A 24,188-nucleotide genomic window follows, 5' to 3' on the forward strand; every position below is an offset into this window, starting at 1 on the left:
GCTAGTATCTGTGAATGAGAAGTCACTTAGCATGTCTTTTATCTCTTTCCCTCAGCTATACCTTCAGGCCCGCTTCACCTGGCGCGGGGCCCGGCTGCTCCGCCCCCTCCTGCAGTTCACTTTGCTCATGATGGCCTTCTACACGGGATTGTCACGTGTCTCTGACTACAAACATCATCCTAGTGACGTCCTGGCAGGATTTGCCCAAGGAGCTCTGGTGGCCTGCTGCATAGTAAGTAGCCCTTTGTCCTTGGCACTCATACAGAGCCCTGAATTGATGCTTGTTAAATGTTTCCAGCCCAGTGACTACAGCAGTTGCAGACCCCATCAGTAGATGGCAATCGTTTGGTAGCTCCTGTGAATCCTTTTCTCTGTGAGCACAAGTTTTGGCTTGTAGAATGCTGTAATCAGAAGACAGCTTAAGCATTGTCCACTTATTCTGTATGTGACGACAGCAGACTAGAAAGTTACACAAGCACACATGTGAGTGCCCAGTGGAATGACAGTGCCCTGACACAGCTTGCTTTGGTGGGTGGGACACTAGTTAGTCAGTAGCAGTCCTCTGCCTCTTGGGAAATCTCCACACTCGCCTGTGATCTCCAGGAACCTTGGTCTGTGTCAACTAGAGAATAGGAGGTTTGCTGAAGGAGGAGCCCTCCTTTGGCCTAGGCCCTTAAATATCAAAACTCCATAGAGACTGAACTTGGGGTGGGCACATCTTGGTTCCCTCCAAAACATATTGCTTTTTCACATGTTTCATCCTGATTTCCTATGAAGGCGGGATCGGGCTTTCTACTTCCCTGAACCTCCACCTTTCCTATCCCCTTCCTGCATTCCAGAGGTGCTGTGCTCAAACTTTGGACTTAAGCTTTCTTAAGCCCTTCTTCGCAGTGCTTGCCCCAATCCCATAGGAAGTCCAGAGGGCAATGCTGGACTGTAGTGGACACATGAGTTGGGCCTCAGCAGGTCAGCAAAGGTCAGACACAGTGTGGTCAGCAATACAGAGGCCATGTAAGGGTGCTCAGAGTAGACACTGGTGAAAGAAGGACCTGACCTACCTGCTAGCTTAGGCATAGGACCCCTGGCTGCTCTCTTATCATTCTCTCTCTCTCTCTCTCTCTCTCTCTCTCTCTCTCTCTCTCTCTGTGTGTGTGTGTGTGTGTGTGTGTGTGTGTGTGTGTGTGGTGTGTGGTGTATTTCTCTCCAGAAGAGAAAGCAAATTAGGGGACCCAATTGTTACCCAGAACAGCTGTCACCCTCCAGCTTGTCCCCTGGTGCCTGGCCCTTTAATATGTGATGGCAGTGGGGGATGGGTATTTGCACAGAGGGTAACTCTTTGCTGCCTGGGCCCTTCTGGGCTTTGCTCTCAGCAGGAGGGCAGCCCATGCTGCTGGGCATCTTGCGAGAGTGGGCCACTGCCCTAATCGAAGTCTCCCTTACCCCCAATTTAAAAACTTAAAAGGTGTGGGGATCATGCGTGGCTTTCCTCTCTTTCATACTACAAACTCTGGGGCTCTGGCCATGAGCAATTAGACAGACTTTGGGAGAATGAAAGCTTATTTTCCAGAAGGAAATCTGCGCATTTGCCTTTATCCTGTTTAGCTCTGGCAGTGTGGGCTGAGAAGTTGAGCCCGCGTCTGTAAAGCGCCCACGGTTTGCTGGCACCTCCCTGGATGCTTTGCCCTGTGACTTCTTTGGGGCACATGGCACCGCTGCACAGATGAGGCAACTCAGGCTTGGAGAGATGACTTCGGTCACCCAAGGCCAAAGATCTGTTCTGAGATTGACTCACAGCCAATGCCCTCTGTGCTTAGCACTGGGGGAAGGGCACCAGACACCAGGCCAGCCAGCTCTACCTCAGGCAGAAATTGTGTAGACAGCTGTTTTAGAGTGTCATTTAAGTGTTTTGTAGGGCCTTCCCAAGCCTTGGGCTGATCCGGTTAGCCTTTTGAGTCTGGAATTTTCTTTTCACCATGGAGACAGTTTGGAAAGAGGTGACAGAAATCTTACCCTGTCTTTTGCCCTTTTATTACCTGTCAACATGGGGTGACAGGGAGTCAGTCTCATTGATCTGATCATTTTGCTTTAGATACCAAACTCTACCTGATACACAGCCAGGGCCTCCTGGGTCCCAGTAGCGTGGAAGCACAGAACTGAGGGATTTGTTTTGCTTAAACCTTCTGACAGGCCCGGGTAGAGAAGTCTCTGGAAGCTGCGGCTGGCTGCTTAGTGTGAGAGTTTGGGAATGCTCAGCGGGGAGAGAGGAAGCCAGCGTGTTCTTCCCCACTGAGAGATGCCCGATTGTGTGGTCCTGGTTTTGATTACAAGGAGAGACAGACGCGGAGCTCCAGCTGCTGCACTGAGTCAGAGAGGCTGGTCCTCGAGGAGGCGTCTGGGGAGGACACTGAGTGTCTAGTCCCAGACTGGCTTGAGAGGGCATTTGTTTGCCTTGTAGGGTTTCAGCTCTGTCAGCTCTCGTGGGCAATGGAGCCTTAGTGTTCTGGGCTGGCTCCGACCTTTGCTCTACTTATACTGTGTGACAGAGGTGTCCCTTACCATCAGCGAGTCCTGAGGAAAGCAAGGGTTCTTCTCACTTATGAATGTGGTATATTTGTGATATTTGTTTCTTTAATATTGTTATATTTTTGAGACAAGACCCCACCGTGTAACCGTGTCTGGCCTGGAACTCACTGTGTAGGCCAGGCTTGCCTCACACTCATGGAGTTCTTCTACCTGCCCTGTCTCTTGAGTGCTGAGATTAAAGGTGGGTGCCACTATGAAGTCAAGATTCTTAACATCCAGTGACATCTTCCTGGGTCAGAAGGTTCCAGAGAGATACAGCACATAACACTTATGCCACAGGGTGCCAAGATGCTCAGAATCCATTCCCCCCTCTGCCAGAAAACCTCTCCTGCCAAGCCTCCGTGGCCTCTGGTTGCCCAAGTGGAGGTGTGGGTTCGCTAACGCCTGTGGATTGGTCACTGCAGCAACTCTTATCACTGATGAGGAGACACAGGAGTCAAGGATTAAGGCACACAGTGTGACACACAGCCAACACTCTAAGACCTCCTGCCCTTTTCTCTCCCTGAAGGCATGCCAGGCTTCTTATTTTATGACACTGAGTCCTTGCGCTAGATAGCTTCACTACTCCTTTTGATAGAGCACAGTCCAGTTCACCTCTGGTGAACCCTCTTGTATGAGTCACTCAGAGCTGCTGTAACAAGTGAGCCTAATCTACAGTATGGATGTTTTTTTAAGTCCCAGGACTCAGGAATCACAATTGTGTCTCTCTAGGCCATAATCAAGGTGTGGAAAAGGCTGTGTTCCAGGAAGAGGCCAAATGGAGCATTTTCTTGCCTCTTCTAGCTACCTGTGTTCCTTGGTGGATGGCCTCTCCCCCTGCCTGCTCCTCCTCCTTGGGCTTTTGATTACATTTATAACCCAGAGTCATGTTGCCCATTTCCGTGGCCATACCAAATCTCATCAGCAAAGTCTGTTTAGTCAGGTGTGAGGTAGTATCTTTACAGGTCTGGAGAGTGGCTTCTGGATACATTTGAGGGACCAGTGTTCATCTCGCCACACCTTCCCCAGGCCCTGAAGCTAGAACTGCCCAGATTTCTTTTAGTGTTCCCCCAGATTCCAGTGTTTTTGCTCTGCCATGGCTTTGGCCTCTTCTGCTCATTACCTATTCAAGTATCTGTCTGCTCAACTAGATGGCCAATGCCTTGATACCAAATCCATAGCTTAATTTTGCGGTTATTCTGGGTGCCTGGTGTCATAGCTGACATTCATCAGTGGCTGATCAACACTGGGGCCGTCATGTATGATGAATTGGGTGTGGTCTCGGGTGGTATTTCTCCTCTGAGCCTAGGCTCTTTATCTGCCAGGTAAGCTTGGAAGCCTTGCAGCCTGTCCATCTTTTTTGCACAGAGGTTATTCTCTGGGACAGTGTCTGTGTACCTAAGCTGGGCCTGCTCTTTGAGGTGGAGCAATCTCCCCAAACATGTCCTAAATTTGGGGGTCACCCTTAAGCCCACCAGTGGTTCAGTACGTTACCCTAATCACGGATCAGCTCCTGCATGGCCTTGGACAGCAGGCTGACAGCCAGGACGTTCATCCAAGTCTGAGGAGGTTGGCTTTTTCACAGCGAGCAGATTTGTCTAGACAAAAGTGGCGTGTCCAAGGAGAGTGGGTTTAGTTTGCGCACTAACTGACTGCTTTCCAGAAAGGGAAGACTCTGGAACCTGATGAAACACAGTCTACACAGTGCCTTGGACTCAGCACAGATGCTAGAACCCAGACAGGACAGCACACCAAGGCACACCTTTGCAGGAATGGGACAGAGGAAGAAAGCAGAAGGCCGCAGCCCAGACACAACCAGAGCCCAGAAGGGGAAGTATTCCCAGACAAACACACACACGTTATCTTTCATTTGCAGAGACTAGACAGACCTCCAGGTGCACAGAACAGACAGACAAACAGAGCCAAATGCTGCTGCACAAACCCTTGTTCTTCCTACCTGCACAGCTCTGCAGCTCCCCCTTCCAAAGATCCAAACCTATACCTGGCTTCAGCCAGGCAGTGGGACAGAAGGGCGGACATTGGTTCGTTTCCTGTCTGGTGACAACTTGCAGATCTGGTCACCTCCTTACTGACCCTCTAACAGATGGTAAATTAGGGGGGCATTGGGAGGGGTCAGAGGAGGGCCAGGCCCCCGTAGCTATGGGTTCAACAGAGGAAGCAGCTGCTCCCAAGTTTTATAAACACACAGCAGTCTTTCCTGGTTTTCTCTTCCTGGGGGTGTGGCCCCCCACTAGCAGTTGCTCTTTTGTGCCTGCTATCTTCCTCCAGGATGCAGGGAAGGGCGAGGGCATTCTTTGTCTCTGCCCCAGAGCAGTGACCTTGGGAAGAGTGGGGGGCAAGAATGCTCACGTGAGGAAGAGCTAGGCCGCGGCAGCCTTGTGAGAGGAAGCTTAGTGAGGAGAGCCCAGCACACGCCCAAGTCCACACAGAGTCAGAACCAGTTCCAGGTCCCTGTGTTGTTACAGGGGCTAAAACAGCAGTACCAAGCCTGCATTCTATCCCTGGAATTTGCAGGACTTCTTCCTCCTCTAGTAGGAGATTCCTACCTGCTCCCTCTGGATATATTCCAGTCTTGCCTGCGTCCAGAGGAATGGAAGAAATGCCACCCACATCCCCTGAGCTAATGAAGTCTCATCTTCCTGCTAAAGTCTGGCAGTGATGCCCAAAGCTGGCCTTGCTACCTAGTTAGTTCCCCACTGTCAGGTAGGCGGGAAAGTGGATGTGCCAGGGAAAGGAAGCCAGCGCATAGATCCGGAGATGGGAAGAGTATCTTTACAGCACTCCAGAGTTTGCAAAGTGCATTAAGAATCTCCTTTTTTCTTTCCTCTGCTGAGAGGGAGGGGATGAAGTCGAAACTCAGAGGAGGCAGTCGATCTTGCAGCTTGCTAGTTGTCATGTCAGCGATCCTGTCTAACATTTTCTATTTTATCTTTTTTTTAAATGCTGGTGGCGACCTACCAGCTGCTCTTGTAACTTACTAATGGCTAGACGGTGGTATGGTGAGAGCCGACGTGGACATGAGCGAGTCCAGTGGATGGGCACAGGATGTGGGGGCCGAGAACCAAACTATTTATTTTATTTCCTTAACTTTTAAGTTTTATTTTATGTGTATGAGTATTTTGCCTACGTATATGTTGTGTACTGTGTGGGTGTCTGGTGCGGTGAGCGGACAGCAATGGTGTCAGATCTCCTGGAACTGGGGGGGGGGGAATTATGGATGCTGAGCCCCATAATTCTGGATCCCCAGAAAAAACAGCAAATGCTCTCAACTGCTGAGCCATGTCCTGTTTTGTTGTTGTTGTTGTTGTTGTTGTTGTTGTTGTTGTTGTTGTTGAAGTACCAGTTGTACACAAATACAAGGCAAGTAGGTGATTAGAAAACATCATTCAGTTCTAGTCTGGAGCAAGAGAAACTGGTTGTAATTACCGTGTGCTCCTAGCCCATCTCAGTCCCTCTCAAATGCACCTGGCTAACACTCAACACAGACAATGGCAAATTCCTGGTGCCAGTAGGCATCGAAAGTCTTTTTTTGAGGTCAAAAAGCAATGACTACGAATTGAGTAACTCCCTTAGAGTCAAAAGACTTAGGCTGCCAAAGATACTTTGTCATTCGTTATGCAGTACTTACTGTTACTAGGCCATGAGGGTGCATCAGTTCCAAGGGCTTTCTTCTCCAAACAAGATCTGAGAGACAGCTCTGTGTGGAACACTAGAAACCTGAAAGGAAATCCCTTGGCCAAGACACATTTCTGCAAGTGTAGGCAGAAGAGAGGCAGCTCTGGTGTCTGCAGTCACCCGGGAGTTGGCCAGCTTCTATCAAGGACTGCAACTTCTGGGCACTAATGACTCAACACAATCCTGGCCTTGGAGTAGCTCAGAGTCTAGAAAGGGAAGCATGATAGAGCATTCAAAGAACCACACATCAAAGCCTATGTTGTAACAGCAAAATGGAAGGTTATTAAGAGTACTGTAGGAGGGACCAATGGGAGGTGGTAGCGGCTCTGGTGGGAGAGGTCGTGGTGGATCCCAGCGTGGAGATGAAGGAGCTACTGTCAAGGGTACAAGCTGCAAGTCCCTGAGGATGGCAGGTGGAGGGTTTGAGCCCTTCCATCCCCTTCCCACACTGTCCACTGCTGTTCTCTTAGCTTTAGTCTGTACCACAGATCGCCACAGTGTTGGGTAAAGTGCACATTCCAGGCCACCCGCAGATCCTCAGACATCTGCCCTCTTGAGAACTGCCCAGGTGATTCTGAAATTGGAGGTTAAAGGACTGCACGTGGCAAAATCCCCGACCAGAGAGGCAAACTCTTGTTTTCCTTTGCATCTGAGATTCTAAAATTCTCTTGCTTTTATGTTATCTGTCCCATGCTGGTATGGAGACTCAGTGGGGTTTCTAAAAGTCTCAGTGTGTAATCAGTGTGATTCCTATCTTCAAGGGGCTCACTTACAGAGTTGAAACCCTCAAGGATTCCTGAGCACTGCGAGTCAAGTTTGCTGTCGCTGTGTGCCCCAGCCAAAAGCCTTTGCAACGTTTGCTGACTAAGCCACCCATGCCGTGGGAGCAGAAGCCGGGCTGATGACTGACTTCTGGTTTCTAGTCTACATGGGTCTTAGTGATCTCGTGCTAGGCGACATCCAAGCTGTATGGGGCTGTGTGCCCTAAGGGTGGCAGGCATCTCCACAGCAGGTGAAGATTCGTGATGAGACATCAAAAACAGACTTTTGCAAGCCTGCTGACTCACTCCTCAAGATAGCTCTAGAAATTGTAGGCCTTCGCAAGTAGATCCTATCTACCTTGTAGAAAGCTTCCATCTCCTCAGCTCTGTAACTAGCTTGAGTCTGCACCTGCAGGCTCACGTGTGCACTCTTTCTCTCTCATATATATTTGTGTGTACATATGCATGTATATGTATATGAGTCTCATGTATATGTACACACATACACACACACACACACGCACGCAAGTTATTGTTTTGTTATATATATCACAGAAACTGACTTTAAACTTGATCCTCCTGCCTCAGCCTTCTGAGTGTTGAGTTTAAAGACATGCATCGCCATACCTACCATTCTGCTTTTCCTAGTTCTCTCTTGCCTTGCCACTTAAGGAACAGAGAAAATAAGTAATTTTTCTATAACTAGGAACTGAATACACCAGCCATTGACGCTGCCTGCCACTTAGCTTCTCCCTTGCCGTTAGGCACTGTTCCACATTTGTACCCTGTCACTCCCTGAGATAGGTATTGTGTCCCCAGTAATGGCAAGGCTTGGATTTGAAAAACAATTTACTTTAAAGAGCTGACCAGCACCTCAGACGGGTAGGCAGTGGCCAGAGAGCGGTGCAGAACAGCCATTTCAAGGGCCTCACACTGCGAGCTTATCTCCTCATCGAGTGAGTGGGATTCCTAGAGCCTCCGTGTTTGTGTGTAGTCTTGCTGCTGGAGGAAGGGTGACATTGTCCAGGGTGTTTGTGTAAGTAAATTGTCTTCCGCCCTTGCATCCGATCGCAGAAGGGCCAAACATTGGACCTTAGCAGTAGGTCAGAATCACTTCCCTGAAACAATACCTTGGGGGAGCCAAGTTATTAGAAGGCTGGAGAAAGCAGCCCAGCAGAATCACCCCAATTTTAAGAGTTCTCATGATAACCAGTGCTGAGGTTTATGGAGCTGAAACAACTAGAGCAAAGCCAGTGCTTCTCCCGAAGTCCACGCCCACATCTCTTGTCAGCTGGAACTCCATCCTCGCATCTCAGAATCTACCTCCTTGTCTTCGCTGCCTCTCCTAGACACTGCAATTCCTTCCTTAGTCACACTGCCTGCTCTGGCTCCTCCTCCTGTTTAGATATGACGCGCTAGCATCTTAGATGCCCTTTCTTCCAGTGCGATGCTGCACTTCACAGTGATTTCTGGGGTCAGATGCCCAAAGATCGGACAATCTTCTTTCCAGCCTCATTGCCCTCCCTGCCTTAGCCCTACTGAGCTTCCTTCAGTTCCTAAACATTCTGGCTTTAACTTCTGAGTCTTTTCAGGCTGTGATCTTTGCCTATGATAGCTTTTCTGCCATTCACCACCTGGCCACCACCCCCTGAGTCTTCAAAGCCGAGATCACATATCCATCTGGGGAGCCAGCCTTCAAGACCCACTCTCAGCCCTTTGGGTTTGAGTTAAATGCCACATTCTCCATGCTTCCTTCTATGATGGTGCTTAAACAGAGCTTTGTTGGAGCTAGTGAGCACCTCAGCTGATAAAGGAACTGTCACCCAGCCTAAGAAGCTCATTTTGATTCCCGGGACCCAGAGAGAAGCAGCTCCTACAAGATGTCCATTGGCCTCAACATGCGTGCTGTAGCATGCACAGGCTTGTATACATGGGCATAGAGTAAATAAAGTATATTCTAATTTTTGTTTAACCACAGTATTATATAGTTGGCTATTTACCTGGCTCTTGTTCCCACCCCATCGATCTCCGTTCTCCTGCAGAGTCCAAGAACTCTGTTTTATTAATGTTCTGGGACTTTACACACGCTGGGAGTTTAATGAGTATTTATTGATTGTATTCATTCTTTTCTGTCAAAATTGGTGGTTTATAAAATTCCAAGAATCAGAACGAAATTGAAAGCAAGGGTTCTAGGCGATGTGTATTTGGGGGCTGGCTCTTTGGGGGAATCCCATTTTTTTCACTTGTTGAGACTTTACTTCTTGTTCATTCTTGGAAGCAGCTGAGGAGCTGTGGAGCGGGGCTATCAGTTGGGAGTGGGTTTTTCTTGTGGTCCAGCCACTGAGATGACTCTAGGCAGAGCCTTCCCAAGTTGGACCTTTGGCTCCCTTTCTGCGTGGGAACCATCTTCAGTAGGAGGCAGATGCTCCAGGCCAGGAGTCTGCTACTGGTTCTCTCTGGGTTCCGCTGTTCAAACATCAGGAAAATTGTAGCCTGGTTGAGTCTTGCCGGGATCATGTTTCCTAAGTCCCAAAGTGTTTGTGTAGCCTCAAGCCACGCCAAAGACAAAGTGCAGTGATGGGCAGGCTGCTGCTAGGTTTGGCTCAAGTTTGCCTGGTATCGTTTGGCTGGGTGTTTGTGGCATTTGAGTATGTGCCTCCACCTCCCACTGTGTTCAGCCCTGTATGCGCTTGTCCACAATGCTTGCTTCCCAGAAAGCAGAGAGCATTTGATAAGTTCAGCAACACGCATATTGAATACCTGAAATCTAAGTACTAAAGGCAATATAATATGGAGCTGGAATAACCTCAGGAAGCAAGTCTTTGCAAACATGAGAACACATATGTGGTTTAGTCTAGCTTCAGCAACCATGCTCCAGTCCAGAGCATTAAGAAAAGACACATCTTGGAGCTAGAGAGATGGCTCAGAGGTTAAGAGCACTGACTGCTCTTCCAGAGGCCCTGAGTTCAAATCCCAGCAACCACATGGTGGCTCACAACCATCCGTAATGGGATCTGATGCTCTCTTCTGGTGTGTCTGAAGACAGCAACAGTGTACTCATATACATATAAATAAATAAATCTTAAAAAGAAAAGAAAAGAAAAGACGCATCTTATTGAACTTTATTCCAGACAGTACAAGCCTTTTGAGACAATTTAGGAAACAGAAATATTAATGCAGAGTGGGCAGGAGCCCCTTCGATTGAGACGAGAAGATGACCATTTGTGGGAAGAGGAACTGTTCTATTCTGTATTTGCCCCATGGTAGGTAGAAATACAGGAAGGAATCTGGGCAAAGGTTTCTTAAGTCAGGGCTTTGAGAATAATCTCACAGCAAAGTGAAGCCTGTGAAGGTACAAGCCACCAACAGAGACATTGATCTCTTGCAAATACAAAGCTAAGATGAAAGGAGCCTAATTTTCAGGTAGAGAATTGGCTACTGGCTACTGCCTCTGCACCTGCCCGGTGGGAGCGTCATTCTAGTGCACCGGGAGCTGTGGAGAGGGGTCGGGGAAGGCTTGAGGTGAGAGGGGGATGAAAACCTCAGGCCCTGATCAGACGAAGCTTTGACATCCTATGTTAACATCTAAGAGCGCTTGCGGTCTCCTTCCCACGTGTATGGGGAGCCCAGTCAGGGAGCCTCCAGCAGGTGGGAAACAGGTGGGTTTAATACCCACCCCACACACCCAAGCTTGACTCTGCCTAGAAGACAAAAATTTTTGTACCATGGGAAAGGAACAAAGTGTTAGCTTTTTCCTTGGCTCATTCAGTGACACTAAAGCTGTACATTTCTTAAGGGGTTACATTTTGGAGCTAATACTTCACTTTCTTCTAGTAGCATAGAAATAGCTTCTCTCCCACCCCCACCCCCCTGTTTCTCTAACAAAAACAATTGAAATGATTTGGTAGCATATGTACAAAATGGTACAAGGGATTTGGTAGAGACTGGCAGGACTCTGACATGTTTATCTTGTAGCCAGTCTATCCTCTCTTAAAAAGTAGCAGCAGCAGCACCTGCCTCTTACAATTGTTACAGCTCTCTGGTGATTTCTGTGCTACTGTAGAAAGAACACTGTGAACTAATGAAATTAGTTCAGCAAAGAAAAGTCCAAGGCTCAACTGTTGCCAGGGACTGGCTGCTAGAGACTTAGTTTAGCAAATTCTAATTAAGAACTGTATTTTCAGAATGAAGACTCAGTGCCTGGTAGGCAATGCAAAAACAGTTGCAGCTCAGAAAGCTGAGGGACACAGAAATCTGTGTGTGTGTGTGTGTGTGTGTGTGTGTGTGTCTGTGTATGTGTCTGCCTGTCTGTCTGTAGCAGATCAGGCTATTAGACTATTAGATAGGCACCACTGAGCCATGTCCTCAGCCAGGATCTTTATATATTTCAATTCCAGTTATGTACTTCCTATTAAAATAATGACAGCTGCCAATCACAACGGATTATTTCGTACAAACCCCTGTCTGTTGCCGAATGTCTTGGCAGATTCTGCACATTTACTTTGCTTCCTGATGGGAAGCCAAGTAGCTCATTGGTTCTTGACTCTTTCCTCAGAAGCTTCTCTCAGACAGCAACCAACCGTCTGAGCCATCTTGCAAGTGGGTGTTTTGTAAATGTTTCCCAATCGTTATAAGAAAGACTCAGGAAGGTCACATGCTGAGGAGGAAGAAGAATGCTGGGAATGAGGGCAGGAGGTTTGTCCACTGACCTCTCTTCCCAGTAAGTTGCTGACTCTCCGTGTCAAGACCCAGGCTTCTTGACTCTCCCCGCCCCCCTTCTCAAATGGTTGATATCATGGGGGCTTTCAGGGAAATACAGTCACTCTGACCCTTCTCCCTGTTCCAGCTCCTGCTGATCAGAGTTGACATTGGCTCATGCAATGAGGTGGATTCCTTTGTAAGAAAAAGGAAAGTAGTGTGGATTAGTATCTGAGCAGCTATGAGCGCGTCCCTTGTGGGGGAACTTACCTACCATGACACAATGGCCTTGAGAAATCAGAAATGTTAGGTTGCAGATTCAAAGCACTGACTAAAAATCTATAAAAGTAGGGTTCGCCTTTTCGTAGCCCAGGAGGCTAATCATTGCCTCAGTTTCCCGTCTGCACAGTGATTGCTCTATGACCTCTCCGTGCCGCCTCCCTCAGTTAAAAAGCTGTGACTCGGGCTCTCTTTGCCGACTTGTCTGTGTTTGTCACCTGTTCCTAGGCCTAGGCATTTCCTGATTTGAATCTCTGGTTTGTACCCTAGGTGTTCTTCGTGTCCGACCTCTTCAAGACTAAGACGACCCTCTCCCTGCCCGCCCCTGCGATCAGAAGAGAGATCCTGTCTCCTGTGGACATCATCGACAGGAACAATCACCACAACATGGTGTAGGTGCTGCGGCCTCCAGAACGCTTTCTCTGAAGCGACTGCATGTTCCTGCTGCTCTCCGATCTCATCAGACAGTAGAATGTAGGGAAAAGCTTTTTTGCCCGATGGATTTTGAAAACATTTAAAGAAAAAAAAAGAAGCCTTATCTTGTGGCCTTCCAAAATAGGTTGTTTGCCTGTGTGGAGACAACAGTGCCGGAGTCCCTAGTGCTGGCGGTGCAGCTGGCTAAGTGTTCATGTTCTAGTGAGCACGGGCTTGTCAGAAGCAAAACACTAGAATAATTAAGCAGAGGCTACGGTCACCTTTTGTGACCTGAGAAATCCCAGGCCAGAACAGCTGGAGCTCTTATGTAGCACACAAGGCTCGAACCAGCACCGAATCGGCCCCTCTGCCCGCCCCACTCTACTGTGACTTTGATTCAAGGAAGTTTTTGTGCCTCGAAATACCGGGAATGAGCACACAAATTTTTCAGTCGAGTGATCAGATCCTGAATCCAATCCCCAAGTCCTGAGGCCTCTGTCATCTCCCCATCCCCAGGCTAACAACCACAGCCCCTCACTTTTAGAGATTAGGAGACCCTTTGTGGAAGAGTGAACTTCACAAATAGCACAAGTTCAGGAGACATGTAGGGTGTCTTCTCACACACCACACTGTGACGCGGAACTGCCTTTGCAGGGTCAATCGCCAGGCACTTGCACGTGTAGAAACCCATAGACTTCGGTTACTGCTAGATCCCCTCGAGATCCTTGCTGGGTGCCTACCAGGATTTCATGTGAGGGTCAGGGATGCACAGGCCTGGTCAATCTTTGGCTGATCAAAAGAGCCTCAGTAAAGAGACAGGGAGGGAGGGAGGGAGGGAAAGGGCAGAATGAAAAAAATAAACCAACTTTTTTGGCTCCTTGGGATCAGAGAGAGCCAGAGTAGCAGACAGTCTTGTGCCCAAAAGGTTACCCTTCGAGATAAGGGAGCCCGGCGGGTCTTTGCAGGAGTTGATCTTGCTGTGTAAAGCACTATTGTCTCGGGGTTGACCCCTGAGACAGTTCTTGGTGGGTTCTGCTGGGCAGAACACATGGGTTAAATCTGTGTAAAGAATTTTCCTCATCCTCCACAAGTGTCCTTCCAAGCAAGGTCCCACTGTAGACAGTAGACAAGGGCCCTTCTACTGAACCTCCAAGGAAGCGAAGAAGGAAAAGAAAAAGTGCTTTTCAAATCTTTCAAAGGGCTACATGTAACCATATGGATCAACTACATGCACATCCTCCCAGACTCCGTCCTTTCATTTCAACATATAGCAAGCTATGATTTTATATATAAATATTATATAAATAATGTATAAAACATTAAAAGTTAACTATGTAAGATATTATTTCTGAAACAATTTTAGTTATATCCACTATGATTATAAACTGTGTCTCCACCTGTGTTATTTACTTTAGCTGCTTAAAGGAGCATTGAGTTTTGTTTTGTTTTGTTTTTTTAATCTCAACTAAAGATATCATAGTTCTGTGGTAGCCATTGTTTTACAATGAAATAACTGCAACTAGAGAGGGAAAAAAAACTGTATAAAAACATTAAATTGTCAGTATTTTTGTAAGGTTCCGTTTTGTAAAGAGAATAATATTCAAACACTTTTGTGGCATACAAAGTGAAAAAAAAATGTGTATCTGAGAAACTAAACATGTATTAAATGTGCTTTTTAAATAAAAGCTCATAACACAACTAACCAAGGCACTGGTGCTGAACTGTTTAAGGGGTGCTTCTTTGGGGTCTGAGGACAGGAGGCCCGGGTGCTGCAGGGGGCCCTCCTGAGTGGGCTTACCTTAGTGGGGCACCAGCTCTGATTGCTTAGTGGACATTGCAAAGGCAGGATGGAGAAGCTGTCCTTTCATCTCTGAAGCCTGTTTGTAGAGGAAGGCTGGGGGCTGACTCTCATCTCTAGCCTCTTAAAAGGGTCTTTTGTGTTCTGCAGGGTTTTCATGGAGGAGGTGGAAGCTGTGGGTTCCCAAAGATAGCTATGGAGACTTCCCTAGATAAGGTGGGCTTGGGGAGCTTCAGGGAGAGTCTTTCCCACAGCCCATATCAGAGGAAGGGGGATCGATCTCAATTGACAGAACGCTGGGTTCCCGCTCTCCTGCCTGTGTGACCCACCACCACCACCACATAGAAGGAAAAGGGATGCTGGGAACTCAGGAGTGCTGTGCACCTGTGTGCCAGGCAGTTCTACCCGGATGTTCCCTTACATCCCAACCCAGTTAGCTTGAGCAAGGAAGATGGCTAGCTTGTGGAATGCAGATGATGTAACTGTCCTAAGAGCCCGTCAGTAGGTTGCAGGACAGGCCTTGCATTAGTTTATTTTTACTGCTGTAAAAATAATTACAAATTACTGCAACTGGGTAGCTTGGGACAACACAAATCTGTGGCCTTCCTGGGCGGTAGGCTCTAAGGAACACTTGCCTTCTGTAGTTTCTTGAGGTACCTGCATTCCTTGGCTAGGGGTCTCTTCCCACTTTACCTTCTTGTTCTCTCCCGTTCCCCCTCCATAGGTAGCATCTTGGTAATTGCCTGAATCCCGGATGACCTTAAATAACCTCCCTATGTTAAAGTCACAGGATAGCAGTATAGGAATTTAAATTAAAGGGGAGAGGGGCCTAAGGGGTTGGGGGTACAACAGTTAGCTAGCATGCATGGTTTTAATCCCTGGTGTCTATACACACACACACACACACACACACACACACACACACACACGTACGTACGCACGCGCCTTGCAGCTCCTCCCTTGCTTTACCTGCCATTTGCTGCCCTCAGCCACCCCCACCCCCACCCCCACCAGCCAGCAACATGTTGACATATTTTGCAGCCTTATATCTAGGATGCAGTCCAACTTTCTCTACAAGTCTGAAGAACAAAGATTCAGAGAGACAAGAAGACTTTGCTGGTGTGGGAGAGGGGAAAGCTTTGGTGCTTCCAGAATCTCTTAAGACACCTGAGATGATGAGTCCTTCATTTCTTCTCCCAAAATGCTGAACAGCACTAAAGAAATAGGCCAGGCTTCGACCCTGTTTTTTTTTCTCTTTCTCTCTCTTTTGGTTATTTTTGGATTTGGTTTTTTGAGACAGGGTTTCTCCGTGTAGCCCTGGCTGTCCTGGAACTCACTCTGTAGACCAGGCTGGCCTCGAACTCAGAAACCCGCCTGCCTCTGCCTCCCAGAGTGCTGGGATTACAGGCGTGCACCACTACCACCCGGCTGACCCTGCTTCTCAAAGTGTGGTCTACAGAGCTACAATGTCTGCATCCCCCAGGAACATGATGGAAGCACTGAGGTAGAAGATGTCCCTTAGCCTTAACCTATAGAATAGGACTCTTCCTATAGGTAAAACCCCCAGGGGATTCATTTGTACAACAAGCTTTGTATCATAAACCGGATTCTTCTGTGTACACTGTCCCCACTGTGTCTCTCTGAGGCTCATGTTGGTGCATGCTGGGTCAACATCAGTGATCTCAAAGCTTTATGAAATAGAATTATCCGAGGGACTCTTGGTAACAAGCCCGGGATTCTTTGGGTCAAAAGTGTGCCTCCTCATCCTGCCTGCATCCTCCTTTCTTGTCTCGGATCACATAGTCTCTGTTGAACCAGTTAACCAGCATCCAGGAAACAAAGCCACGTGACCATTAGTAACCACCAATTAAACAACTTTCACATTCAGAAAAGCTTAAAACACTGTCCTTCACTTGAAGAGTTATTGAAGATATCATGTTTTTCTGAAGTACGGACAACAAACTTTGCCAGCCCCAAGCCTGAATGCCCTTTCTCCCAGTTCATGTGAGCTTTTGTATTCATTAGCTTAGTCCTAAATACTTCCTACAGACACAGTACTTTATTTGGTTAGCTCCATTGGAGTCCTCCAAACGCTGTCAAAGTTACTCCGGTTCACTTTACTGAGAGAGAAACTGAGGCTTAGTTAATGGGATAAAACTGGGATGCAGACTCAAACTATTTCAGTTAGTCATTGACTAAGTATTTACTAATTACTTCCTAAGTCCCAGATAAAGACATCAATGTGACCCAGGAGCAATAAAGGTCCATTAGGAAAACGTAGTTCCTTCTGGTCAAGAGGATGAATGAGTAGGAAACTAACCAACCCTCCAACCCAGCTGGGCTTGCCAACACCTGGCTAAGGAGCCTCCTCTGGGAGTGCAGGCTCGCCTTAAGCCTTGCTGAAGAGATGCTCACTCGGGATTACTCTCCCTTAAATGAGATTCTACTTCTCCTCCCCAAATTCAAGCTCCCTGGTGCCTTCCCAACAAGCTGTCCTGAGGGCCAGCTTGCCCTGTCTGCCTTTCTGTCTTGAGTCAGAAACTTTTATTTCTCTTTTCTTTTCTTTTCTTCCCTTCTCTTTTCTTTTCTTCGGTTTGTTTGTTTTGCTTCTGTTGGTTTTGTCTCCTGTCTCTTTCTTTCAGGTGCTGGCTGGAACTGAAGTACGATTTCTCTAGGACTTTGGGCTTTCTTACTCTTTCTCTAAAGCTCTATGCCATGTAGCTGGTCTCCATGCTGGCTCACCCTAAGCAGCAGCCCTTCTCCATTTTCCTGCTCCAGACAGGTACTGAGATTCACCTCCACCGCCCCGGGGGCGGGTTCTTTTTAAACGTTAAATAAAATTGTCCTCTTTAAATAAACGTTGGCTTTGCTTGCCTTTCAACTTACAGATTTATCCCCCACCTTCAGTTTGAAAACTACGGATACCATGAGGCTGGGTGGCTTCGCCTCTTTCTCTGTAGGTGACTATGTGTCTACTATCTCGTCTATTGACAGTAAGCTTCCTAGAGAGGGATGCACAGTCTTTTTCTTAGGATAGAGCCACAGTCTTTATTTGATGAATGTGTATTAATGTGTGTACATCAACATATATATGTTTGTAGGGTTATGTATTTTCACATGTATGATTGAATGTGTGGGTGAATATGGGCTCATTTTACTTCCCCAGCATGGGTAACACAAACCTTTAGGGGAGATTTGTAAAGATGTAGCTGTGTTCACAGTTGAGAATAGTCAGGAGAAGAAAAAGACAAACCATTACAGGATATTTGCTGATTTCCCTTAGAAAAGCTAACTGTTAGTAAAAAGCAAGTAAACAAACAAAAAACCCTAAATAAATACTGCCTTTGTCAGATGCAGTTAGGTGTGTCCTGAACAGAAGAAGTTTGGGTGTGCCTCTAAAAGCCTCCATAGATAAGAGTGCTGAAGAATGGAAAATTCCTTAAGGCAAGTTGCTTGGGAGAGGTCTTGTGTTCTTGGCTCTAGGACCCCAAGGTTGTCTGGATAGACTCAGCTACCCCACCATAAAGGTGAAATTCTTCAGAACCTACTAACTTGGCTTGGAGCCTCCCACCATGACGGTGACATAGTTCCTGCCAAGGGTGTATTATTAGAGCCTCCCCTCCCTCCCTCCCTCCCTTCCTCCTTCTCTCCCTCCTTCCCTCTTGTCTTGGAAAAACCTTTATGGAAGGAGTTCCTGGTAAGAGATAGGGATTTTCTCTTTGGGCTTATAGGAACAAGGAATCGGTATTCTAGGAGAGAGAGCTAAGGAACCCTCTTGGGTTTGAAGGAACTCAAGAGAAAAGTAGACTAGCTCAATAGGCTGACAGAAAGAGCTAGCAGGTTAGTTGTAGAGTCAGGCTTATAAATAGATATTTTGTATATAGTTAAGAAAATAAAGTTACCTTGCTGAGCTAGCAGGTTTTAAATCTCAGTTCAGTGTATTTATTGGTAAAAATATTAGATAATTTAAATGGTTATAACAAACAACTAGTATTTTGATGAGCAAATTGTGGAATGTGTAGCCCAGGCAGTTCTCAGAACTTCTTGCTATGGAAGGTGCCTGGTGTGTGTGTGTGTGTGTGTGTGACAGTGGGGAGGGTGGGGTGGGGAGGGGGATAAAGTCCTATGTATCAAAGCAATGGATGGTCAACTTCTTCTGAGTTCAAAGTGTTGGGAGGAAGTAAATAGTCTCCATTAAGGGGTAGCCTCAGTGGGCCACGGTCCCCACAGATAGGGCTTGTATGCCACAGGTCTGGTCTCCTTTTCTTTTTCGTTTGAGGCTGGTTCTTTCTTTCCATCTCATCAAGCATCTGTCTGGTGCCTAAGGTACCATTCCTCTCATTCTGTAGCACACCTGGATAAGCAGAACCCTCCCCTCCCTCTCTCTTTCCCTCCCTCCCTCCCTTCTCTGTTCTCTTTGTACTTGCTTCAGGGAATGCTGTCTGGAGCCCACATTTATTGGTAGAGGGGTTTCAGGACTGTGATGTCACTTGCTTAGTTGGAAGATCCCAGCATGAATCGAAATATCCTAGGAAATGAGGGGCAGTCCCCAAGGAGAGATTGCCTTGTGAAGTCACCAGCAGCAGCAGAAGAGATGAGGGAAACTGAGTCAGAGTTGAGAAAGCAGTTCCAATGCTTGCCTGCCGTCCACCATCCAGTCAGCTGCCTAAGTCGGAGCTGCTGTGGAAACTGTGGACAGAGAGAAAGACAAAAGCCAGCACGCTTCAGAAAGCCCAAAGAAGAGGAATCTAAATGATAGGAAGGCTATATAGGAAGCAAATAATACTGATAAAGAATGTGGGCTTAGAGTTAAAACAAAAAGAACACTTTGGCCTTTAAATCTCCATGTAAGCCCCTCATTAATTAGCTTTTATATACTCGGCCAGATACAGGCATGGTATGCCTTATGCAGAAAACTTGTGGTTAAAATGACAAGATTTAAAAGCCAAGTCTGGCTCCCATCGAGCCTGAAGTGGAAGACCTACTATATTTTGTGTGAACGATGTGAATGATGCTTACTGCTAAATTTCAAAGCAAATAGAGTCAGCGAGATTGTGGAAAAGGAAGCATGATTTCTAGGCAAATACAACCGGGTCCAAAGCTCCCATGCGGCCTATCAGCTTTCTGCTTTATGTGGTTGGGGAAGGGGTTCGCATGCAGTAACAGGAGCCAGTGTCAGAAAGGTGAGCTGAGAATGAAAATGCAGGATGCCCCACCTCAGACATCCGAGCTGGTCTCCACAATTCATCTTTAGATGTTTGTAGAAAGAGAATAACATGATTTAACTAGCTTTTTGGTTTGATTTGGTTTTGGATTTTTTTTTTTTTTTTTTTTTTTTTTTTGGTTTTACAAGACAGGGTTTCTCCATGTAACCTGGCTATCCTGGAACTCTGTAGACCAGGTTTGCCCTGAACTCACAGGGATCCACATGCCTCTGCCTTCAGAGTGCTAGGATCAAAGACGTGTACTGCCTGGCTTGATTAATATTTTTAAATAAGAAGTGTTGACCCGGCTTGGCAAGCACATCAAGCAAGAGTCCAATGCAGTGTGAACTAATAACTTTAAGTGTAGAAATTTTGAAAAGGGATAATCAGAGACAAAATTATGTATGTGCAAGAATATACATTGAAGCGTATTCATTATGACACACGACATGCTAAGTAACAATGATCAGATAAATTATGATAGGCTCAACAGCTAGATTGTTTTAAATTAATGCATTCAATAATTTTATTTTGTTTTGTTTTTTGGATTTGTTTTTTTTGTTTGTTTGTTTGTTTTTCCCCCCGAGACAGGGTTTCTCTGTGTAGCCTGGGCTGTCCTGCAATTTACTCTGTAGACCAGGCTGGCCTCAAACTCAGAAATCCACCTGCCTCTGCCTCCCAATGTGCTGGGATTACAGGCAGGCGCCACCACTGCCCGGCTATTCAATAGTATTTAAAGAAATAAAACATTTAAACAATATTTAAAGTGCTTGCCATGAAAATCTGACTCTCTAAGTTTAAGCCTAGAGCCCAGCTGATGTAGTGGTCCTCCTCTGTGCTGCCAGCACTCTTGCAGTGAGATGAGAGAGAGAGAGAGAGAGAGAGAGAGAGAGAGAGAGAGAGAGAGAGAGAGGCAAAAGAACTGCTGGGAAGTTCATGGGCTGGCTAATGTGGAGCCAGCAGCATTGCAGTAGAAATGAAAGATCCTACTGCCTCAACCAACTCTCAAAAGCTGTCCGCTGACCTCCATGCACACGCAGGCTGTGTCAGCCCTCCCCAAAATAAATATGGTTTTTCAAAGTGTCTTCAAAGGTACACAAAAGTATTCACAATAAAGTTCAACTAAAAAGAATTCAAACTTTAAACACTATGATTTGCTCGGGCATAGGGATGCGTGTCTATAATTGTAGAACTTGGGAGATAGTGTCTAGACAACCAGGAGATCAAGGCCAGCCTAAACTATTTACTTGAAGGCCAGCATGGGTTACATGAGATTCTGTCTCAACAAAACAAAACAAAACTGAAACAGTCATAAAGAGCAATGCAGCAGCTTGATTCTATTTGAAGAGTGAGGGAGAACTATACAGACTAAATAGTAGAACTTGAACCTTGGCCCTTCAGATTCAATTTGCATAGCGGGCATTAATTCCCTTTTTCCAAGTTCTCTTTTTTTAATGATACAGTTGCTTATTTGTGAAATTTCCAGATGCGCCCTGTATTTTATCAAGTCGATTTTACTAATAGCAAAAAAAAAAAAAAAAAAAAAAAAAAAAATCAAAACCTAAAATTTATTAAAAGCTTCTGTTTATTTTAGATTTGTTTTTCATTTTTGAGACAATGTCTCACAGAGCCCAACATGGCTTCAAACTTACTGTGTAGCTGTCATATTATATATGGTCTCCATAAATGTAAAATAAATTTATAGCTGTCCTGGCTAGTTTTATGCCAACATGGCAAAAGCTAGAGTTATCTGAAAAGAGGAAATCTCAAATCAGAAAAAGGCCTCGTAAGATTCAACTGTTAGGGCATTTTCTTAATTAGTTATTGATGGAAAAGGGTCCAGCTATTGTTGGTGGTGCCATCCCTGTGCTGGTGGTCTTGGGGCTCTATAAGAAAGCAGGCTGAACAAACTGTTAGGCAGCACCCCTCTATGGCCTCTGCCTCAGGTCCTGCCTCCAGGTTCCATCCCTGCTTGAGTTCCTGTCCTGACTTCTTTACAATGGACTACTATGTGGAAATACAAGCCAAACAAACAAACGCCCCCACTCCCAGTGCTTTGGTCATGGTGCTTTATCACAGCAATAATAACCTTAACCAGGACAATAGCTTTGACAACTTAGAAATATGTTTAAATGATCACTCTGGGAGGCCTTGTGCAGAATGGATTGAAAAGGGGCTTATGAGGGAGGGGGGTGATTCCATGCTCACTGCCCAAACAAAAGGCAGCGAGATTTCAAACATGACTGAGGGCAAAGTAGATATGGATTCTAGAAATGGGAAGGATTAGAACTGGAAAGACTTCTTCCTCTGTGGGTATGGAGGAACCCAGAGGAAGGCACACTGCCCACCTTTCTGACCCTAACAGTCCACTAGAGTGTTTCCTGATCTTAGAGGGAGGAATCCTAGGGTAAAGGCAGTTTGGAGAAGACAGCTATGGCTTAAGTCCTGCGTTGGGCCTGAGTTTGTGCTACTCACGGGACATTGAGATAGACAAGGCCAGTAAATGAAAGTTGCATATGCAATTCTATATAATTCACTGATAGCTACTTACTGAAAGTCTACGTCTTCTCCCAATGTCTGGCTTGCACACACAGCAACGTATCCAGCAGAGCAGAGGGGACTAGATGCTCTAGCTCAGTATAGACATCTGGGCTAAGGCAGAAGTCCAGAGTCAACAGGCAGGAGATGGTTACAATAGACATCTGTGCTGGAGATAAACATTAGGACTCAACACCTGGAGGTGGTGGGCGGAAGCCCTGAGAGATGTGGGTGGGACATGCCGTGGAGTGAGACTGTGAATCAGGAGGAGGGTGGGCTGGTTTGGGGCCACGTTCAGTAAGGCTATTGCTTTCCTGTAGAGCAGAGGACCTCACTACCGTTGACACTTGCCAGAAAATGCCTTTACCCATGATAATTACTTTCTAACTCTGTTCAGCCCCCATGGGAGGCTGGCAAATCCCTGTATCTCTCTTAGACTTGGTTCTCTGAACAGTGATGATGAAGTTTTAACCTGCTTTGATCTCTTTCCTTCCTCGGGGTTTGGAATGTTCTTCCTTGTGTCCTTCCAGTCCTTGATCCTCCTTGTCATTAAGATCCCAGCTTACCTCACCCTTCTGAAGGAGCAATTCTTTGATTGTCTGGTATAAAGCTGTGTTAGTTTTCAGTCAACTTGACATAAGGAAGGGTTATCTAAGAAGCAGAAACTTCAATTGAGAAAATACCTTGATCAGATTGCTCTGTAGGTAAACCTGTGGGAGAGTTGTCTTGATTAATGATTGATGAGGGGAAGAGGGAGCTCACTGTGGGCAGTGCCATCAACCCTGGGCAAGTGATACTGGGTTGTGTAAGAAAGCAGGCTGAGCAAGCCACGGGAAGCAAGCCAGTGAGTTTGGTTCCTCCATGGTCTTTCCTTCAGTTTCTGCCTCTGGGCTGCCAGCCTGCTAGAGCTCCAACTTGGCATTCCCTAATGGTGGACTATAAAAGTAAGAATAAATAAACCCTTTCCTCCTCCCCAAGTTGCTTTTGATCATGGTGGTGTTTTGTTTGTTTGTTCACAACAATAGAAAGCAAATGAGGTAAGGACTTGAGTTTAAATCTCCAATACTGACATAAAAAGCTAGGTGAAGCCTGTATGCAGCCCCAGGGCAGAGTGCAGAGACCAAAGGATCCCTGAAGCTCTTTGGCCATCCAGTCTAGCCAATCAGCAAGCTCCAGGTTAAGCAAGAGACTCTGCTTCAAAAAATGACATAGATTGTGATTGAGTAAAACACTGAAAATCTGAACTCTACATGTATGGGGACATGCAGGCATACCCACTGTGATGGTTTATATATGCTTGGCCCAGGGAGTGGCACTATTAGAAGGTAAGGCCCTGTTGGAGTAGGTGTGGTTCCTGTTAGAGTAGGTGTGTCACTGTGGGTGTGGACTTTAAGACCCTCATCCTAGCTGCCTGGCAGTCAGTCTTCCACTAGCAGCCTTCATATGAAGATGTAAAATTCTCAGCTCTGCCAGCACCAGGCCTGCCTGGATGCTGCCACGCTCCCACCTTGATGATACTGGACTGAACCTCTGAACTTGTAAGCCAGCCTCAATTAAATATTGTCCTTTATAAGACGTGCCTTGGTCATGGTGTCTGTTCACAGCAGTAAAACCCTAAGACACCCACCTAATGGGGCAATAGCTCATAAGGCCTTCCCTCCTCAACCTACATCAGTTCTCAAGTTTTGGGTCTTGACATCTTTGGGAGTCGGAACAACCCTTTCCCAGAGATTGCCTAAGACCATCAGAAAATACAGATATTTATATTATAATTCATAACAGTAGCAAAATTACAGTTATAAAGTAACAGTGAAAATGATTTTATGGTTGGGGAGTCACCACAACATAAAGAACTGTATTAAGGGGTCTCAGCATTAGGAAGGTTGAGATCCACTGCCCTAGATGGATTCTACACTATATTCTGAAAGAAGAAATGCAACACAAGGCCCAGAAGATTGCTCGAGCAGCCAGGCCGTGCTGGGTTTCCCTCCTCTGCTTGTTACTTTTAGATGGTGTTCATGTCCAGTCACATCTGGACAGGGCTGCCTCTGCTTTTGCCACGCCTGTGCAATAAGGCCTCCATAAAATAAACCAAAGGACATGCCTGAAGGCATCCAGATTGCTGAACTGGGAGGCTCATGGAGGGTGGCATGTCCAGAGAGAAGGACAAGTGTTATCCTGAGCTCTATGACCCATTTGACGAGTTAATCCAACCAGAGGACGTGGCTGTGGGAACAG

The 24,188-nt window shown here is 46.5% G+C and overlaps 1 protein-coding gene across 1 annotated transcript in view; it reads left to right on the top strand.

The window, feature by feature from the left end:
* Positions 1-14,112, top strand: part of Plpp3 (phospholipid phosphatase 3) — a 73,449-nt gene extending 59,337 nt beyond the window's left edge. Inside the window, exons 5-6 of the mRNA XM_052176887.1 lie at positions 56-232; positions 12,267-14,112. Coding sequence (XP_052032847.1) covers positions 56-232; positions 12,267-12,392 — 303 coding nt within the window. The 3' untranslated portion in view covers positions 12,393-14,112. The remainder of the gene's footprint in view (positions 1-55; positions 233-12,266) is intronic.
* Positions 14,113-24,188: the final 10,076 nt, after the last annotated feature.

The sequence above is a fragment of the Apodemus sylvaticus genome, chromosome 3 (genome assembly GCF_947179515.1).
Source record: "Apodemus sylvaticus chromosome 3, mApoSyl1.1, whole genome shotgun sequence".
Taxonomy (NCBI): Eukaryota; Metazoa; Chordata; class Mammalia; order Rodentia; family Muridae; genus Apodemus; species Apodemus sylvaticus.